General features: G+C 56.7%; 1 protein-coding gene across 1 annotated transcript in view; it reads left to right on the top strand.

Moving 5' to 3' along the window:
* The window catches only part of NTSR1 (neurotensin receptor 1), a 44264-nt gene continuing 25079 nt past the window's right edge, over nucleotides 1–19185 (top strand). Inside the window, exon 1 of the mRNA XM_025865092.2 lies at nucleotides 1–714. Within this exon, the coding sequence (XP_025720877.1) occupies nucleotides 1–714 (714 nt within the window). The remainder of the gene's footprint in view (nucleotides 715–19185) is intronic.

The following is a 19185-nucleotide window of genomic DNA, read 5'->3' as shown; positions in this document are numbered from 1 at the left end:
ATGCGCCTCAACGGCTCTGCGCCGGTTCCCCGGGGCGCGCCGGGCGCCAAACCCTTCCTGCTGCCGCCCTCGGGGCTGGAGGCGGCGCTCCTAGCCCCAGGCTTCGGTAACGGCACGGGCAACGAGTCGGAGCACCTGCGAGCGGCGCCCAGCAGCGACCTGGACGTGAACACGGACATCTACTCCAAGGTGCTGGTAACGGTGGTGTACCTGGCGCTCTTCGTGGTGGGCACGGTGGGCAACTCGGTGACGGCATTCACGCTGGGGCGCAAGAAGTCGCTGCAGAACCTGCAGAGCACCGTGCACTTCCACCTGGGCAGCCTGGCGCTGTCCGACCTGCTCATCCTGCTGCTGGCCATGCCCGTGGAGCTGTACAACTTCATCTGGGTGCACCACCCCTGGGCCTTCGGCGACGCCGTCTGTCGCGGGTACTATTTCCTGAGGGACGCCTGCACCTACGCCACCGCCTTCAACGTGGCCAGCCTCAGTGTGGAGCGCTACCTGGCCATCTGCCACCCCTTCAGGGCCAAGACCCTCATGTCTCGCAGCCGCACCAAGAAGTTCATCAGTGCCATCTGGCTCGCCTCGGGCCTGTTGGCTGTGCCCATGCCCTTCACCATGGGCCAGCAGAACCGCAGTGCTGACGGCCATCACCCCGGCGGCCTGGTGTGCACGCCCGTAGTGGGCACCGCCACGATCAAGGTCGTCATCCAGGTGAGCAGCTGCATCAGGGGAGAAGGGCAGGGAAGAAACGGGGCCTGGCCTGGGGGCAGGGTTGGTAGGCCCTCCCTCAGGGGCACCTCTGTCTTCTCTTTCCCTCACCTCGGAAATCGTTTCCAGCCTGTGCTCCCTCTGGGTCAGCGAGGGAGAGGATGTCACCAGGAAATATTACTCCTGTGCAGCTGGGAAGGGGATGGGGGCAGGGCCTGGGAGCTCAGCCTGACCCCCCTTCTCCCACCTTTCACTCCAGAGCTGCGAGATCTCACCCCCGCATCTCATCCCCTCCTATCAAAGGGAGCGGGGCCCTCAGATCAGTGACGTCTTGGAGGGTCCATAGATGGGCCTCAGCTGTCCCCAAACTCCCTGAGATTTAAGGTAAACATGTGTGCTGGAGGCAGCTCCTTTCATCGGCTTTCCAAAAGGCTTTGTGGCCCCAGGAGACTAGGTCTGTCTCCTCTGCAGCAGAGCCCCCAGGCCAGCCCTGACGTCCTCCCACGCCACCCCCCAGTGCCTCCTGGCTGCCCTGCCCCCGCTCACACTTGGGAGGTGGAGGCAAACTTGATACCACCTGGACTGGTTCCTTAGTTGAGCCTCAGTATCCCCATCTGTGACCAGGTAATCACAGCCCGACCTCAGGTGGTAGAGGATTCAGGAGAAAGAGCGTGGGAAGCCCTCGCATGGTTCCCAGCACATGGAAATGCTCAGAAGCACTATTTTGGTGGTGGTGATGACAAAGTTGTTTCTGCTGGGAGGATCTTAAGGTATTTGGGCGCGGTGGCAGGTGGGAGACCTGTGTGAGGTGGACGACACTGGAGCTGAGTGACCAACAGCCCTCCGAGGGTCTGAGCAAGGTGCTACAGGAGCCCAGGTGGGAGCCCTCCCTGGGAATCGGCTAGGATGAGGCGTCCTGGCAGGGTGGGGTACGCCGGCCTGGAGAGAAGGTTTCTCAGTCAGGGACCACCTGGGCAAGGGCCCTGCGTGGGAGGAAGTCTGGGCAGAGATGCCACTTTGGACAGCATCCTGGCCCTAGGACCGGGTAGCCATGGAGGTGCAGGGTGGGATGGGGCCGGGGGGTTCTGGGCGGGGCCTGCAGGTGCTCAGCAGAGCCAGAGGAGGGGGCCGGGGTGCCCCGCCTCGTACCCGGCTGGCTATCCTTTCACACCTCCCAGCAGGGCTCCTGCTGGAAGTAGGACGGTGTGCTGGGGCTGGGGAGCCGGCCACGCGGGCAGGACTGTGGTCTACGCATCACTCCCTGGGCTGTGGCAGACCCTCCACAAGCCACCACCCTGGCCCCTGACGCCGGTGCTGAGAACTTGTGGCTACAGGGTCCGCTGCGTGCTGAGGGCCCCCACCCCCAGCACAGGTCGCAGGGAGGTTAGTAGAGCCTGGCTGCCTGTCTGCAACACGGTCCCTGCGCTGGGGACAAAGCCACACGGGGCCGCGTGCGATGGACGGTGGGAAAGTGTTCTCCCGAGGCCTCAGAGGGCCCTCATTGTCTCCTTAGCTCCTGTCTTCGATCGGCTGTGCAGGGGCCTCCCCTGGTCTGCACCCGGGGCTGGGGCACAGCAGCCACACTGCCTGCCTTCAAAGGTATGAAGTGGCAGGTTCGGGGGTCAGCAGCTCAGGTGGCTAGCACGCCCTGCCCACCCAGGAGCCGCCTCCGCTCAGCCGCCTTTCCGGCGGCTCCCAGGGCTTGGCCAGGAGCAGGCGGGTTTGAATCATCAAAAACAAGCCGCAGCAGAGCAGAGTGCACACAGCCCCCCTGAAGCATCCTCTCTCCGCTCCTGCCTCCTCTCCGTCGGCCCCACGCAATCAGATGCCCAGTGACACCACTTCACCTCCCCAAGGGCCGTTCCTCGGAGTCCCTGTGCTCGGAGGCTGCGACACCCACACCGCCCAGGGTGTGGCTTCGGGGCCACTGGGTGTCCTGGCAGATGTCTGCTGAGTGGTCACTGCAGACAGGCCCCCTTCTGTGCCCACAGGCCTAGTGCTGCCTGAGCATTTACTAGTGCTTGCTGGCTTCCTGACGCCCTCCGAGACTGGACCTCATCTTCCCCCAGAGACCCCAGACTCCAGGTGCCCATCTTCTCCGGGCTGACCCTGTGGGTGGCTCCCAGGAGTGTGGCTGGGGCCTCACCACCATCCCCGCTCCCTTCTGCATGCCCTGCTCCATCTCAGGAGAGGTGCCCTGGGTTCGTGTCCCCCACTTGGGCTTCGGGGCCACTGGGCAGGTCAGGGTGAACATCCACTGTTTTTAAGCAGTGATGCTTACCGGGAGGGGCTGCATGCTTGCATCCATGTGTCTCCCTCTCACCGACGATGTTGGAAGTGTGGAGGTGTCAGCCAGTCAAATGGCCCCTCTTTTCAAAACAGGAAAGTCTGCATGTCTCCCAGGAGGCCGCCAACCCCCCTCATCCACAAGAGCCCATGCTGGGTACTTACATGCACAAGTCATTTAGAAATGAGGGGCTTTGGGATCAGATTTCTGAACAACTTTGAATAATCATTGCTCAGTACTGCTGGGCATTTTCTGAGTGTGTCGCCTGGAGCTGGGCTAAGTGGGGCTTGGTCAGAGGGCAGGGCAAGGCCCAGGCCAGCAGAGGCCCCAGACCCTGGGCCCTAAGTTGACGGGGTGGCTGGGAGGAGGAGCCCACAGGGCCTGCTGCGTTCCCTAATCCGGTCCCTCCTCTGACCCCAGAGGGGAACTGATTCGGTCTTTCCAACAGACTGTTGGTCACAGTGAAGACTTCTTGCCATTGAGGGGTCTTCCCACTAGAAAGTCCCCCCGAGAAACAGTACCGCCTCCACCGTTCACTCCATGCACCATCTCCCCAGGGTGCACAGCGGTCCCTACGGGTGGCCCTGCCTGTGTGGATCAGCACACGTGGTTTGTGTTTGATCCCACTGCAGTCCTGCCCGGTCCCCTGCTCTGACCTCAGGTACCATGTGGATCCTGCTGTCCCAGGCTCTCTGTGGCTGGCTTCAGGTGGGGCAGGGCCCGTGTCCACCCCTCCAGTGAATGTGCACTGTGACCAGTGACCAGTGGCAGCAGATACCTGGGGGGTTTGAGCATCTGGTTCAGATCTGACTTGGCCAGGCACTTGCCCAGCTTCATGCTCCCGGCGGCCCCCCCGCCCTGACCCAGGACTCAGTGGTAAATATGCTGCCTGCCCCAAGACAGTTGCTAACTTGGTCACCAGCTTTGCCCTGGTTCTAGCCACAGCTCCTAGACACATGCTGTCCCCAGGTGTGTTCTCATTTTCCCAGTTAAAGAAGGAGGGTAGGGGAGGTGCTGACCCCCTACAGTCCAGTGTTCTAGAGCCTGGGGGTTGTGTCCACGCATGTGCAAACATATGTAGATGCACATGCAGAAACACATACACAGACCTCCGCGCGTGAACGTGGAGACACACAGAGATGTAACACACGTACGTAGACGGCACAGGAAACACACGTGTGCACATCACATGCACACACAGCACCCCATCCGTGTTGCAGGCTGTCTCTGCCACTCAGTTAACAGAAGGGGGTCTGGGAGGCCCCATCTTCTCCATCAAAAGTACACAGGCATCTGTGCTGCTCAGGGCATGGGATATGGGGGGCGGACGCACGCACTGGGCAGGTGAGGGAAGCTCGGAGCCCAGACTTCTCTAATGGGTGCCCTGAGCACTGACCCCCAGGATCAGGGCCACCCCCAGCCCTCGGTGCTGGGACGTACGGCTGGGCAGAATCCCAGGGCCCCACGCTAGTCCTCACGTGGTGCCCAGTCCCTGGACAACGTCCGTGGGGATGGTCGGGCTTCTGTGCTGAGACCTGGATCTGCTGTTTTCGCAGTAAAGTTGGTCTTCGTGATGCTCAAACGGTGGTAAAGTATTTCCACCCCGGGGGCACATGAGCTCTGTGAGCAGGGGCAGAGGGAACCCAGGAGCCTCCCCAGGGCACACCAGCGGTGCCCCGAGGGCAGGGGCGGCGCAGCCTCGCACCACGACGGGCAGAGCCTGGGCGGCCGGCACCAGCAGCAGCCGAGGGCTCTCTGTGCCGACACGTCATTGTTGCTGATGTCAGGCCCCACGGGCCTCCGAGGACCTCACTCCTGGAGGTGCCCTGCTTCTGTTCACCTTCTCAGACGGAAGTGCCCCTGGCAGAGGTGTGTCCTCTCGCCCTCAGAGCCGAGCTGGGCCGTGGGGTCAGGGAGGAGCTGGTGCCCCACACCCACCGGCCCCAGGTCCGCGGCCTCTGCGACACGCAGCCCCTACCGTCGGGTGTGACTCCACGGAAGCCGAGGCAGCAGGACCCGTCTCCACTAAGTGGAAGAAGATTCGTTCCAGGAGAGTCAGACCACGAGTCATTTTCTCAGGATTTCTGTCCTGTGGCACCTTGATGGTCTGTTCCTTCCCCTGCCCGCGAACCGCGGGTAGCAGCCCGGCCTCAGGGACGCCGGCACTCATTGGTAACGTTTAGCGAGCCCCAGGGTCCCCACAAAAGTGACTTTGTAGAGGGGAGGGCAGCCGCCACACTGAACGGCTCCCCGCTGGTGCCATTGTGTGCCCCTGCTCTGCGCCCGGAGGACAGCACATAGAGCCCCCTTCCTGGCCCTCAGTCTCGTAGCTTGAGGGACGTTCTGGCCCACGGTGTGCCCAGCCCTGAGAGAGGAGCCCCGCTATGGAGCTGCTCTGTATCCCGGGGATTAGACACAGCGCTGAGCACCACACGTGGTTTCCAATTAGACGCTGGCCCAGAAAGGGAAATCGCTGTGAAGTTCGCGGTTGGGACAGTCGCCAAACCCGGGTACCATCCGCAGTCAGTCGGGGAGGCACCGTTCCTGTGAGGTGAGGGTTCTGATTTTGATGGTTGTGCTGAGCCTCTGTAAGAAGACGTCCTTGTCCAAAGACCAAGTCCGGCCCCAAGTGCCGTCTGCAGTGCCGAGTGGGCCCGGCCTGGTGCCCACGGGCCATCCTCACTCCGGGGGAAGTCTCCGCTGCAGGAGGACAGGGGCTCGCCCACGGCACCGCAGGACAGGCAGGCCCAGCTTGGGATGTCAGGGAGCCTTTGTTTCTCTCTGCCAGAGAAAGAGCAACCAGGCACCCCAGCTGGTCTCTTAGTGGTTTGTGTTAGGAGCAGAAAATGGAATCTGAAGCCTTTCTTTCTTCTTTCCTATTGCGGTAGAAGATACGTAACATGAAATTTACCATTTCAACCATTTTTCAGCTCAACCATCCGCACCACCCGTCCCCAGATCACGGCCACCGTTTACGACGGGGAGCTCTGTCCCCCATTAGACCCTGACTGCTCCCCCCGCCCCTCCAGCCCGTGTGTCCACTCCCACTTTCTGTGTCTAGATCCCTGGCCCTCCCCGGCGGGCTTTCAAGCCTGCCCGTGGTCTCCTCTGAGAGCCGGAGTCCACGGATGAACCCTCTGTGCCGAGCAAGGGCCGCAGCCTCAGAAGGCGGCCTGCGACACTTCCACCTGCAGAGCATTCTGGAAAAGGCAAAGCGACCGGGACGGATCAGTGGCTGACGGGCTGGGGGCGGGGTTGACGTTGGGCAATAAATGCTCTGCATCTTGACTGTAGTGGTGATTACACGACTGAGCGTTTATGAAAAGCTACGGACTGAGGGGTAATTTTAGTGAATGTAAATTATTACGTCTCAGTGGGTCTGTCGGAAACGAGCATGAAGCGTGCTGAGGCCTCGCCCCGTAAAGGTTGTGGGGGACAGCCAGGTCCTCTCTCTGGCGGGCCTCTGGGCACTGCACGGTCCTCCTGAAGGCTCGATGGCCCACAAGGACCAGAGGGGTCCTGGGAACGTCCGTGGGGAGCCCAAAGCCCCCAGCAGTGCTCTCAACCCCCAGGAGGGCTTGATTCCCACCCCCAGGAGAGGATGATGGTGCTGAGCTCACAGCTGTGGGCTCTGCCTGGCGCCCCGCACCCCTGCTGTTCCCCAGCAGCACCGCACCCCGCCAGCAAAGGAACAGCCACCGAGAGGCCACGTGGCCAGCCCGGGCCAGGTGTCATCCCAGGTGGAAGCACCAGGCTCTTCAGGTCCCACCAGGAAGCGGAGGCCCAGAGAGGGCAGGGCGCTCGAGCTGGACCCGGTGCAGGGTGTGGGGCTGCTCACCTGTAGGCTCGCTCTGCTGCTTTGGGGACTTCACGCGTGAACACCTGTGGGGCTGCTCCATCAACACCCGCGGGAGCTTCCGTGCTGCTGGGGAGCGGGAAGTTTGGGGTTTGTCGTCAGCAGCATGGCAGCTTCACTGCTGGCCAGCTGCCGGACCCTGGGCCAGCCACATGACCTTGTGCGCCTCGCTTCTTTGCCGGCCGACTGCAGGTAGCGATGACTCTGTGGCTTGGTGACTTAATACACTCAAGGTGCCTGGGATGGCTCTGGGCGCCCAGTGGGGGCTCTGTGACCCGCGCAGCAGTAATTCAGCCACGTGTGTGGAGAGACCAGGCCTCTGATTTGGGGAATCCCCCTCCTGGGGCTGGGAGCTGCTCCCTGTCATCTGGGTGCAGGATCCTGCAGGAAACACTTTATTTTAAAATTTACACCTGGTCAGAATCACTTTTCTTCCATTGACTTCCGAGTTTTAGCAAACACGTAGAGCCACGTAACCACTGCCTCAGAGGATCAAGGCCAGTCTTGTGTCCCCAAAGCTATGTCTTGTGCTATTGCTTTGGGGTCAACCACACCCCGCCCCAGCCCCTGGAAACCAGGACCTATTCTCTCAACCTTGTGCCTTTTCCAGGACGTCACGTAAATGGAGACTTTGGGGTGTCCCCTCCCCAAGTCTGGCTTCTTTCACGTGCTATGGCCCTTGGAACTCATCCATGCTGTTGCCTGCATCAAAATAGCTTGCTCCTTCGTTTATGGAGGATTCCACTGTTTGTTTCTCCATTTGGCAGGTGAAGGTCATTTGGGTGGTTTCCAGTTTTGAGCAATGACAAATAAAGCTGCTACTAATAATATTCAGGTACAGGATTTTCTGTGAATGAGCATTTTCATTTCTCCCAAATGAATACTTACGAGTCAGATTGCTGAGTCCTACAGGAAGTGTGTTCAACCTTCTAGGAAATTGCCAAGCTTTTCCAAAGTGGAGGTGCCATTTTGAATGTCCACAGCCGCGTAGAAGGACGCAGTGCTCCGCATCCTACCTGGCACCTGTGATAGTCAGTTTTAGGTTTGGGTTTTATTTTCATTTAGCCGTCCCATGGGCGTGCAGTGGGATCCTGCTATGGCTTGATTTGCGTTTCCCTGATGACTGGTGACATGGGGCGCCATATGGTCTTGGCACCTGTGCACCTTCTCTGCCAAAGTCTGCTTCAGTAGTTTGCCCAATTGTTAAATTGACTTGCTTTCTTATTGTTGAATTTTGAGAGTTTTTAAAATATATTCTGCATATGAGTCCTTTGTCCAGATACATGATTCGCAGATACTGTCTCCCCTTCTGTGGCTTCTCTTTGCATTTTCCTGACATCGCACATCACAGAGCAAACAGCTATGGTTTTTTGATGGAGTCCAGCCTGTCAGACATTTAAATGGATCCTGCTTTTGGTGCTCTAAGAATTCACGAAGATCTTCTTTCCTGCCATCTTCCATCATCTTTATAGTTTCATGTTTCATATTTAGGTTTATGATCCGTTTTTCTATAGGATGAGATACGGGTGCTTTCGTTTATATGTACATATCCACGTGGTCAGTACTGCTCATGAAAACATGCTCTTTTCTGCACTAAAGTTTCTTGGCACCTTAATCAAAAGTTGCCTGACCTCCCGTGTGGGGCTCTGCCCAGACCCCCCTCCGTTCCATGTCTGCACCGCCCCTGCCCCCACACTGTGGATTTACAGTAAGCATTCCAAACTGCGTGTATCCTCCAGCTGTGTTCGTTTCCAACACAGCGTTGCTACTTTCGGCCCTTTGTTTTCTACATAAATCTAGGACCATCAAAAAAGCGTGCAGGGGTTTTGATTTGGATTGGGTCAGTGTGTCAATCAATGGTGGGGAGACTTGGCATCTTCACACTGAGACATCCCCGAGGACGGTGCATCCATCCGTTGAGTTGGGTCCCCTTTGCTATCATTAGTGCTAGCCTCCAGCATACAGGTCCTAATGTATTTTGTTAGATTTATACCTAAGTATTCATGTTTTGGGAATTATTTTTCTATTTCCAGTTTTTCATAGCTAGCGTATAGAAGTGTGATTGGGTTTTGTAGGTCGATGTTGCATCTTGCAACTGTGATGAGCACACTTATGAATTCTACAAATTACTTTGTAGGGTCCCTGGGATCTTCTGTGTAGACCGTCATGTTGTCTGTGAATAGAGAACGTTTTGGTTCTTCCTTTCCAATCTGTATACCTTTAATTTCCTTTTATTGCCTTATTGTTCTGGCTGTGACTTCCAGTATGATATGTAATCAGAGCGGAAGAGAAAACTTCCTGGCCTTGTTCCAGATCTTAGAAAGTCTTTATACTTTACAATCAAGGATGAGGTTTTTAGTTTATTTAAGTTTTTAGTAGAGGCCCTTTATCAGATTAAGAAATCATGCATGGATGTTGACTTTTGTTCAATGCTTTTCCTGTGTCTATTGGTATGGTCATGTGGTTTTTCTTCCTTAGTTAATATAGTGAATTACATTGAGTAATTTTTTATTGTGGCAAACTATATAGAACATGCAATTTACCACTTTAGCCATTTTTAAGCAGACAGGTCAGTGGCACTAGGCACGTTCACACTGCTGTGCGACCATCCCCACCACCCGTGTCTGGCATGCCTTCACCTCCCAATGGGAACTCCGTCCCCACGAAACAGTCCCTCCCCAGCCACCCCTCCCCCGGCCCGGAGACCACCACTCTGCCTCTGTCTCCGTGGATTTGATGACTCCGGGGACCTTGTATTCATGGAAAACCTTACTAGTTTTCACTGTTGGGCCAGCCTCACGTTTCTAGTACAGGCCCCACCTGGCCATGCTTTGTCCTTGTATATGTTGCTGGATTTGAGTTAATGTTGGGAATTTCTGTGTCCAGGCTCATGAGAGATATCGGTCTGTAGTTTTATCTTCTTGTGTGTCTTTGTCCGGTTTCTGTATCCGGGTCATGGTGACCTCATAGAATTATCTGGAAAGTACTTGCTCCTCTTCTGTTTCCTGGAAGCGATCGTCTGTCTTCCTTTAAGGTTCGGTAGAGTTCCTCAGCGACTCCGTCTGGGCCAGAAGTTTTGTCGGAAGGTTTCCAGCTGTGATTTCAGTTCCTTTCGTGGGTGTAGAGAGATTCCGGTGTTGTACTTCTGCCTGCGCAAGTTTTGGCGACTCGTGTCTTTCAAAGAACGGGTCCATTTTATCTAGAAGTTGTCACATTTGGGGGCATGGGACTTGTGGCACTCCTGTCACCCCTAGTCTGCCCATGGGGTCTGTGAGCCCTCTTCTCTCTCATTCCTGGTACTGATGACCTGTGCACCCTCTTTCCCCTGGTCCGTACAGCTGGGAGTTTACCAATATTAACATTCTTTTTTCGAATAACCAGCTTTTGGTTTCGTGATTTTTTTCTGTTGTCTTCCTGCTTTCAGTTTTATTTATTTACACTCCCATCTTCATTTCCTTTTCATGTTTGGTTTGGATTTAATCTGTTCTTGGCTTCCTAGATTTCTTGAGGTGAAAGCTTGGATTATTGACTCAGGGCCTTTATTCTTTTGTAGTTTAAACATCGAATGCTATAAATTCCCTTCTAAATGCTGCTTTAGTAGCATTTCAAAATTTTTGAAACGTATTCTAATTCGGCTCAAGATATTTTCTTATGTCTCCTGAGATTCCCTCTAGTCTTTGGACTATTGAGAATCGTGTTGTTTAATTTCCAAATGTTGACAACATTTGTCATTGGTTTGTAATTTCACATGCTTGAGGACATACCCATGTGATTTCAGTTCCCTAAAGGAGTTGAGGTTTGTCTGGCGGCCCCGAGTCACAGTCTGTGCTGGTGAATGGTGCGTGCGCCCTCGCAGACCCCACGGTCGCTCCGCTGGGCATATTGCTCTCTGAGGGTCAGTTTGGTTGATAACATTGTATCATCTAGTTCTAAAACCTCCATTGGTTCTTTCAATGTCTTTCTTTTCATCTTTTAAGAACTTGTACCTTTCCATTCAAGAGTTGCTCTCATCTCAAGGAGCATGGTGCTCGCACAAGCTCCTAAGTCCCCATCTGAAAGTCCCACCATCTGAGTTTTCCTGAGAGTGGTCTATATTGTCTTTTCCATGAGAGTTAGTCTTATTTTCCTGGTCCTTTCCATATCAAGTAATCTGGGGTTACTTTCTGAACACTTTGAATATTGCTGTGGTGCTTTGGGTTAATTAGAACCCCCTGGAGAATGTTGATGTTTTTAGTGGATTCTTTTCTTTGGGCAGGGAGCCCATGAGGAGCTGCCCGATCTGCCTCACTGTCTGGTGGTGGCTCCAACGTCAGTCTCGTTTGTAAGCCCTGTGATGCACTGTCCTGCTCTCCCCCATGCACACAGCACTTGGGGTCTCGTCCTGGTTCTGGGAGGTGGTTTATGTCACAGTGCAGTTTTCAGGTCCTTCCTTTACTCTGGTTCTTTAGGTGGGTTCCACGCATGCGCAGGTCAAGGGTGAGCCCAGGATTTGTGTCAAATCATGCACAGAATTGGGGATCCGTTTTCCAGCTCTTTCCTTGCTGAGATTTCCTCCCATACTCCCCAGTTTTGAGAGATCCTTTTCTGAGTCCTCTGACAGGGAAGCCCGAGAATTCCATTTCATTTCCTCGACTAACTTTCTTAGGTATAGCTGTCTGTGTTTGTTCTTGTAACAGCTGCTCTGGGGGTGTAAACACGCATCCTCAAGTTCAATGTCTGCTAAGCATTCACATTGCACCCATTCACACCTGATGCTTCCCACTTCTCATTGCTCACCTGGGGGGCTGTTTTAATTGATTTCCTTTTTTTCTTATAAATGGGTCACATTTTTCTGTTTCTTTGCATATCTAGTCATTTTTTATTTGTACTGAACATTGTAGATGATGCATTGAAGAGAATCTGTGTTCTGTTATCTTGCTTTGAAGAGTGTCGATTCTTGCTTTTGTAGGCCTTTCAGTTGCAGACTGATCATCCCGGTTTACACCTCATCCGTGCAGCTTTACGGAAAGCCCAACCCCTTCTAACTTGGGAGGAATCAACTCTAGTCTCAGTGTCCCCTGTGGATTTGGGGGTTTGCTTTGAGGCTTAGGTAGGCGGGTCTAGAGTCGGCCTCCATCTAGGGCACGGTGCTCATTCCTCAGGTGTGGACCTCCTGGCATCTCAGCAGGACACTCGGTGTGTTAATGAGGCCTCTGCCCTCCAGCGCTGCCAGAAAGCCAGCCACCTGCCATAAGCCTATCAAGGTTTCAGTTTGTGTATACAGCCCATCCAGCACAGAAGCCATGGAGAGTCCCTCACAGCTTCTGAGGACCCCCACAATGTGGACCCCCCCTTCAATTGCCTTCTCTGCAGATTCAAACTGCTCTGCGGCCCCAGCTTCTGAGTTCGGCCTCCTCAGCCGGAATAGCCATGCTGGGCCAGACCCCAGCTCCTAATGTTGCAATCCAGAAAATGGCCCCAAGGAGAGAAACAGGTGACGGTGGGGCTCACTTTGTGAGTTTCCCTGCTCTCGGCCACCAGTCTTGCTCTGTAGATTGTCCCGTGTCTGAAAACAACTGGCTGATGCATTGTGTACAATTTCATAGTTGTTTATGAGAGGAGAGCTAGTCCAGTACCCCAAGTGGGAGTCAGCCCTGGATTTTAAACACTGCCTACTTTCAAAAATATCTGAGACAGTTTATGATAGAAAACTTTGGTCTATTAAAGGAACCATTAAAACAAAGTTGCAACAGAATACCCAACAAAGAAACAGAGTTATCCTAGAAACAGGAAGTTGAAGATAGCCACTGTGTTTGAGTAAATCTTGTACTGAAGCTTATGAAAAGGAGTGACATTATTTGGACTTAAACATTTTTAGCTCGTTGTCTGTTAAAAGGTGAATTTATTGTAAAGTTCAGTAACTCTCCCTTGACATATTTAAAGGTTAAGGGCATTCTTCAGCAAGTTTTGTGCTCTTATAATTCAAAAATACTTTCTCTATTAAAAAAGAAAAAAAAAACGCACACCATTTCAACTTCCTGAAGTTCAGAGAGTCCTGGGCTATTTGGACTCGAACCTATTCAGGAATTACAAAGTCGTAAGTGCTCATGGCAGGCCGTGGGCTGTTGCTGTCCTGAGTATAATTCCCCGTTACTTGGCAGGCCCTTGAAGCCTCCAGCTCCCGAGGGTCAGGCGGGAGGGGAAGCGCATCTGGGTCATGTCACCCGGGAGCCCCGTGCATCGGGACACCCAGCTCTTGCTGGTGCAGAGCCAAAATCAAAGACTCATCTGTTTGTAAGTCCATCTGCTTCAGGCCCTATACCCAACAGGACGTGCGTGGTCAGAAGCTGCTGAGGGTCACTATTTATTGCCTGGGGCTGAGGGAGAAGCAATCACATTTGTGCCGACCCCGCTCCCAGGATCTCTGGATCTGGGCGCACCAGCTGCTCCTGGAAACCCTGAACGGGAGCAGGAAGGAGCACCGAGTGGGGGCAGGGAGCTTTCCAGCCCAGGGAAGGTCTTGCCCATGCAGCTTGGAGACCCCCTCCTGGATTGTCCTCAGTGTGGGGAGCCCCATAACCTCACTGCTTTGTCTTCCCACTCTGGGGAGGGGCCCAGGGGAGGCAGGGCCCAGCCACAGAACGACGTTGAGACTTCTGTGACACCAGTTTCTGGTGTACGCTTGCTGTCTGGTGGCCTCCAGGTGGTCTGCCTGTCTTCCCGTGACAGCAGGCTGGGAGCACAGGCACCAGGGTCCAGGGCAGGAGACAGGATAGTGAAACGATGCAGACGGGAGCCCCAGTGAGCAGGGCGTTGAGCAGCTGGGTCATGGCCAGTCCCGTGCAGCGCTTGCAGTGATGCCCACGTGAGGCAGGAAGGAAAGTTGCCAGCCCAGAGGCCCCTCCGTCCCCCCACAGGCTGGCAACATGCCCGGGCCCTAGGCTCTGCCCCACCCCGAGGCCCCTTTGGCCGAGGTGAGCTGTCCTCCAGGGGACTTGAGCCCATCTGGGGGACACCTGCTCTGCCTTGGTGCCCGGTGGAGTTTGAGGAGGAGCAGGGCCAGGCCAGGCTGGGGGCTTGGGAGGGGTACAGGTCCCAGGGGGGCCCTTTCCACCTTCAGAGGCCCAGAAGATTGGGGAAAAGCACCAGCCAGCCACAGGAGACTGCCAAACAGACTGCCAAACAGGCAGCAGCAGACTGCCAAACAGACCCCAGGTGATCTGGGGTCGGGAAGCGCACCCCAGCCGAAGGAAGCTTTTCTGGAGCTGCGAGGCGCCGGTGAGGCGCCCCCGTCACACTTGCCAGCATACTAGATGCAGATAATTGCAGGGCACTTAGACAAGGTTAACACCCATTCAACTTCCTGCAATTCATTTTCCTGACAGCTTGTTTAAAAGTCGTCCATCTAATGTATTAAAATACCTACATTTATGTCAGACCTGGAGATCAGCTAGACGGTGTTCAGAAAGCTTCCAATTAAAACCACCAGGGGCAGATATTCATGTTTGGAAAAGGCTCTAACCCCAAGCACCTTCTCTGCTTCCGCCTGTTGTGAGGGTCTCATGAGCCGAGCGCAAGTGCCCTGGGGCCACGGTAACAAAGGACCACAGACCCCACTGCTCCCAGTGCAGAAACCTAGCCTCTCACAGCTCTGGAGGCCAGAAGTCTGAAACCTCCAAGGTGTGGGCAGGGCCGTGGTCCCTCGGCAGCTCCAGAGGAGGGTCCTCCCTGCCGCTTCCAGCTTCTGGGGCCCCAGGCGTCCCTCCAGTCTCTGCCTGTCTTCACAGGGTGTGCCTCCTTCTACTATAGGGACACTTGTCGTTGGCCTTAGGGCCACCCTAATTCAGCATGATCTCATCTCCATGTCCTTAATTGCATCTGTGAAGACCCTTTTTCCAAATAAGGTTACACTGACAGGTTCTTGGGGGGCTGGGACCTGGACATGTGTTTTGATGTCCACCAGTAGCCCCACTAGACCACAGTTCAGCACAGAGGCAGAAGACGGGACCAGGGCTGCTTGTGCGGGCGGGGGGCTCACTTCTGGGGCGGACACAGCACTCTGTCTCCTGGGGACTTGACTGGCCCCCCAGGTCCAGGTGCAGAGCAGGTGCCGGGCCCCTCGATAAATGTGTGAGGCGGAGCAAGAAGGGGACCTCACGGCCCTCCGGTAAGCTTGCTCCGACAGTCCCGGGACCGGCCGAGACGGGGCGGCGCTCTGGGTGTCTCCAGCTGAGGAAGGGCCTCTGGCCCCCCTGCACGGACTCAGAATCCCGGCCCAGCCCCAGCCAGTTGTCCTACCTGCCTGCACCTGTCAGGTATTCTGACCTGCCCACACCTTCCATGGTGTCCCTTGGCTGAAAGGTGTTAGGTGGTCAGCTGGTTCCTCCCGGCTCCGGTCTAACACCGTGATGAGCTGAAGTGGAGCTCAGATGGCCCCGGTGACCCCGCGGGGGACAGGCGCCCACGACAGTCGGGCTGGTTCTGGTTTAATCCTTTCTGCTCCAAGCCTGTAACATTTAGCGCACCTGCAGGTCACTAGCCTGGGTCAGGGGCCCCATGAAGGTGCCTCCATGTAGCCACTATGAAGGCCAAAGGGACATGTGTGCAGAGCAGGTCTTGGCTTAATTCTGGGACAGAGACCTGAGATGGCTCTGCTGTGCTGGGCAGGCTGGAGGGGCAGCACGGATGCTGGGACCCTGGTCAGGAGGTTGCTCTGGCTCAAGGGCAAGCTGGAAACGGGGGCAACAAGCAGTGAGGTCAGGGTATGGTCAGGATTCCTGGCTCTCTGCAGCTCGGTGCATGGGTGCCCCCGCCACCCGCCAGCGCTCCCTGCCCCAGGCGTGGGAGGGCTCCTGGTGGCTCTGCCTCAAGGCCCAAAACCCCTGCCCCATCCACTGCCCGGGCCCCAGTGGCTCCCAAAAGAGCCAAAGGATCTTCTCCCCTGCCCCAACCCCAGGGCTTGACCAGACAGGAGCTGAAAGGAGCCACATTCCACCAAGACTCAGCTGGGTCAGCGGCGCAGGGGCTGCGGTCACTGGAGACCTCATCCCGGCCCCAAGGGCGAGCTTCTGTGTTGGCATTTAAAGCATTTAGAACCACTTCCAGCCCTTTCTGGGGGACCTCCTGCTGAGTTTTAAAGGAATCCTTCCTTGACCTTATTAACTAACTCACAAGATGGATGGGGCATCCCTGGGTCAATGGCCCAGCCCCTTTCCCTGACATTGTGAGCCGGAGTCACCAGGGTTCCAACCCAAGCGCATGCCAGGACACGAGCAGAACGGCTCTCTGGGGGGCCAGCAGCTTGGACCCCACCCGCGGGGATTTTCACTTCCATCGGCAATAAATTAAACGTGTCTTCATTCCTCCTGCCCTGGAGAAACGGCCACTGTGGGAGAGGACAGCCCAGGACAGGCTCTTCGTGAAGGAAAGCCCAGAGGTGCCCGGCCTGGGGGCTGGAGGTGACAGGCCCGGGCCACCCCTCACTCTGCATCCCATGTCCCACCTGCAAGATGACACTGCTGTCCCCTGCCACCTGCAGGCCAGTCCCTGGAGAAACCAGCTATCCCACACAGTGCGGCCGCTGAAGCCCAGCCAAGTGCTTCCCAAGCGCCGAGGGCTTTCTTCATTACTATTTTTCATTACTGATTGCTGATTTGGGGGGCAAGTGGCCATTCTCTACCAGTAATGGGACCACCTAAAGCATAGCCAGGAGGCCAGCTTGTCCCTTACAGCTGAGCAAGGCTGCAGATGCTCGTGAGCAGCACGGAGATTGCCTGCAAACCAGGTGCAGTGTGTGGTCCCTCCCTCCGGTCCCTCTGAGTCCTGCCAGGAAACGGCTACATTGATGGGCTGGAGGGTGGGCTCTGGTGCTCATGGGGGGTACATGGCAGGAATGAGGGTCTCAGCCTCACCTGTGCTCATTGGTCCCAGAGAGACCATCTGATCTGGTTGGGAAACAAAACCCGGTCACATCGCCCCCCCCCAGCCAACGAGGACCCATGCTGGCCCCCCACAGCCCTTTGGACTCGTCCCTGAGGCAGGCACCTCTCCCTCGGCCACCCCTGCTGTCTCCCTGAGCCAGCCCTGGCCCAGAGTTTCCAGGAACGGGTGGGTCCAAGAGCCGGAGCACAGTGAGGCACCAGCAGCCTCTGACACCAACAAGAAGCAAGGTTGTCCTTGCCTGGAGCCACAGCTTCCTCCCCTGAGACCGAGCCCACCCAGCAGGCAGGTCTGGAGCCGACTCCTGCTCTGCGAGGCTCATCCCTACGCATGGCCACTGGGCAGCAGCTCTGAGCCCTGGGCTGGCGGCTGAGTGACGGCGGCAGGCCGCACAGGTGGGGCAGCTGGACATGGGTTTCCACAAGGACACATATCCGGGGAGGCTGGAAGCTTTCATAGCAGACGGCCCCAGGCCCAGGAATCCACAGCCCAGGGCCTCCGTCTGCAGGGGCTCCCCGAGGGCCACCATGGAGCTGAGAGGCACCGCCCCAGGGCAGGCAGGCATGGGTGCCCAAGAAGCTGCCCCGAGGTAATTCGAGAGGCCTGGATCCTTCCTCGGGGTCCAGGGAGAGATTGTCCGGGACCAGCTGGGTCTGGCTCCTGGGCAAGGCCAGCAGTGTGGCCAAGGGACAGAACTGCCATGTTTTATGTCCTGGGCCTCTGGCTCTGTGGCCAATGCTGGGCAACCCCGCACCCAGCCCCCTGTGTCGCTCACCCTGCAGCATCCGATGGTGCCAGCACAGCACAGCCCTGGGATTGCCCAAAGCCCCCAGCACGTAAGAGCCCAAACAGGACCGGTCTGACTCCTTGCACCCCTCTCAGGGCTCCCTGTGAGGACAAGGAAGAGCAACATTGGCTTATGAGCAGTGTGAGCTGGAGCAGCAAGGAGGACTTCCTGGAGGAAGGGGTGAGCGGCTTCCAAGTCTGGGAATGTGGGTGGATCACTGTGCCCTGTATTCTCCCAGTGCCCACGCTTTAATCCAGTGGAAGGGAGGTTTGGGCTCCTTGACATTTGTGCTTTCACCTCCCTCTAGATGCCCACGTTCCCCACCTGTTCAGCTGGGCCCGGGGGTCGACTCCTCCAGGAAGCCGTCCATCCCTCAACCTCACGGCTCCTGTGGAGCCGTCCCTGGCTCTGCTTCCTCAGTGAGTCATAAGGGCAGAGCTGGACAAGGCAGCTCTGACCGCCGGATGGGGTCAGCAAGCTACCGAAGCTTGGCTGGGGGACTGCCCCTCGGACGGCCCACCCGCAAGTGAGAGAAGCTTCCGTTTTCAACAGTCCACTCTTGCAGATTTTTACTGTCTAGTTTCTAAAAATGGCAGAGGGCTCATTTCTCAACATCCCTTCTGCAAAGCTGTTTCCATTTCAGTAAAACTTGAAGCCATTTGTGGCTTTAACTGCCCACCAGTGCTTGGCCCCCATTTCCACTTGGGGAAGGATGAGCCTTCCGCTGCAGATAACGTCTACTCACCAGTTCGTCTCTGTGTGCGAGCTGTGGGCCAGGACTGACTCCGGTCAGACGGGGCAAGGCCAGGCATGAGCCCTCCACAACAAGGAGGCCTCCACGTCCCCAGGGACACCTCTGTCCAGGTCCCCACCCAGGCACAGCCCAGGGGTCAGGCCCTGCCCAAGTCCAGCCACTGGGAGCAGCACTCAGCAGCCCGGGCGGATCTCCGCGTGGCCAGCCAGGAGATGGGGTGGCCATGCATCCAGGGAGGGGGGAGGGCAGGTGAGTCAGGTGGAAGGTATTGCAGTGGTGATGCCCGAGGGAGGGAGAGCACCACTCGAGCCTCCCAGCCTGTGGCCTGGCATGTCCAGCCTCCCTGCCGTGGTCCCGTGGATACGAGCACAAGTGTCCGTCGAGGGCCTGAGAGGCTCGAGCATCCGCCCTAGGCCTCAGCCAGGCAGCCAAGCCCTCAGCTTCCTCCCCTATAGGCAGGGGGCAGCACTCACCCACCGGCCGGGGCCCCAGGCCTTGGTGTGAGGCTGGGAGGTTGTGGGGGAGAAGCAACAGGGAGGGCTGAAGGAGCCAGAGGGCTCAGCCCGAGGGTGCCACTCCCCCGGCCTCCTCCACCACTGTTGCTGGGCAGCTGACCATGTCCATGAGCCCCGTGTGGGACCTGAGCTCAGCCCAGCGGGCCATGCACGAGGGAGGGGCGGCAGCAGGAGCTCAGCCCCAGGGGCCCTGAGGAGGGTGACCAATCCCCCTGGGCCCGGGACTGAGGGCTTCCCAGATGTGTGTCTCGGGCAAACCAGGCAGGGTGCCCCCCTGAGTGCCAGGGAGGGGGCCCCTAGTACACCCCAAACTTACTGAGCATAGAAGGTTTAGGGTTTAGGTCTTAGTTGGTTTGG

Source organism: Callorhinus ursinus, unplaced genomic scaffold, assembly GCF_003265705.2.
Source record: "Callorhinus ursinus isolate GAN/ISIS: 27379988/994484 unplaced genomic scaffold, GSC_fseal_2.0 scaffold89, whole genome shotgun sequence".
In the NCBI taxonomy this organism is placed as follows: Eukaryota; Metazoa; Chordata; class Mammalia; order Carnivora; family Otariidae; genus Callorhinus; species Callorhinus ursinus.
The sequence above is the reverse complement of the archived record's forward strand: the minus strand, read 5'-3'. Positions and strand labels throughout refer to the sequence as shown.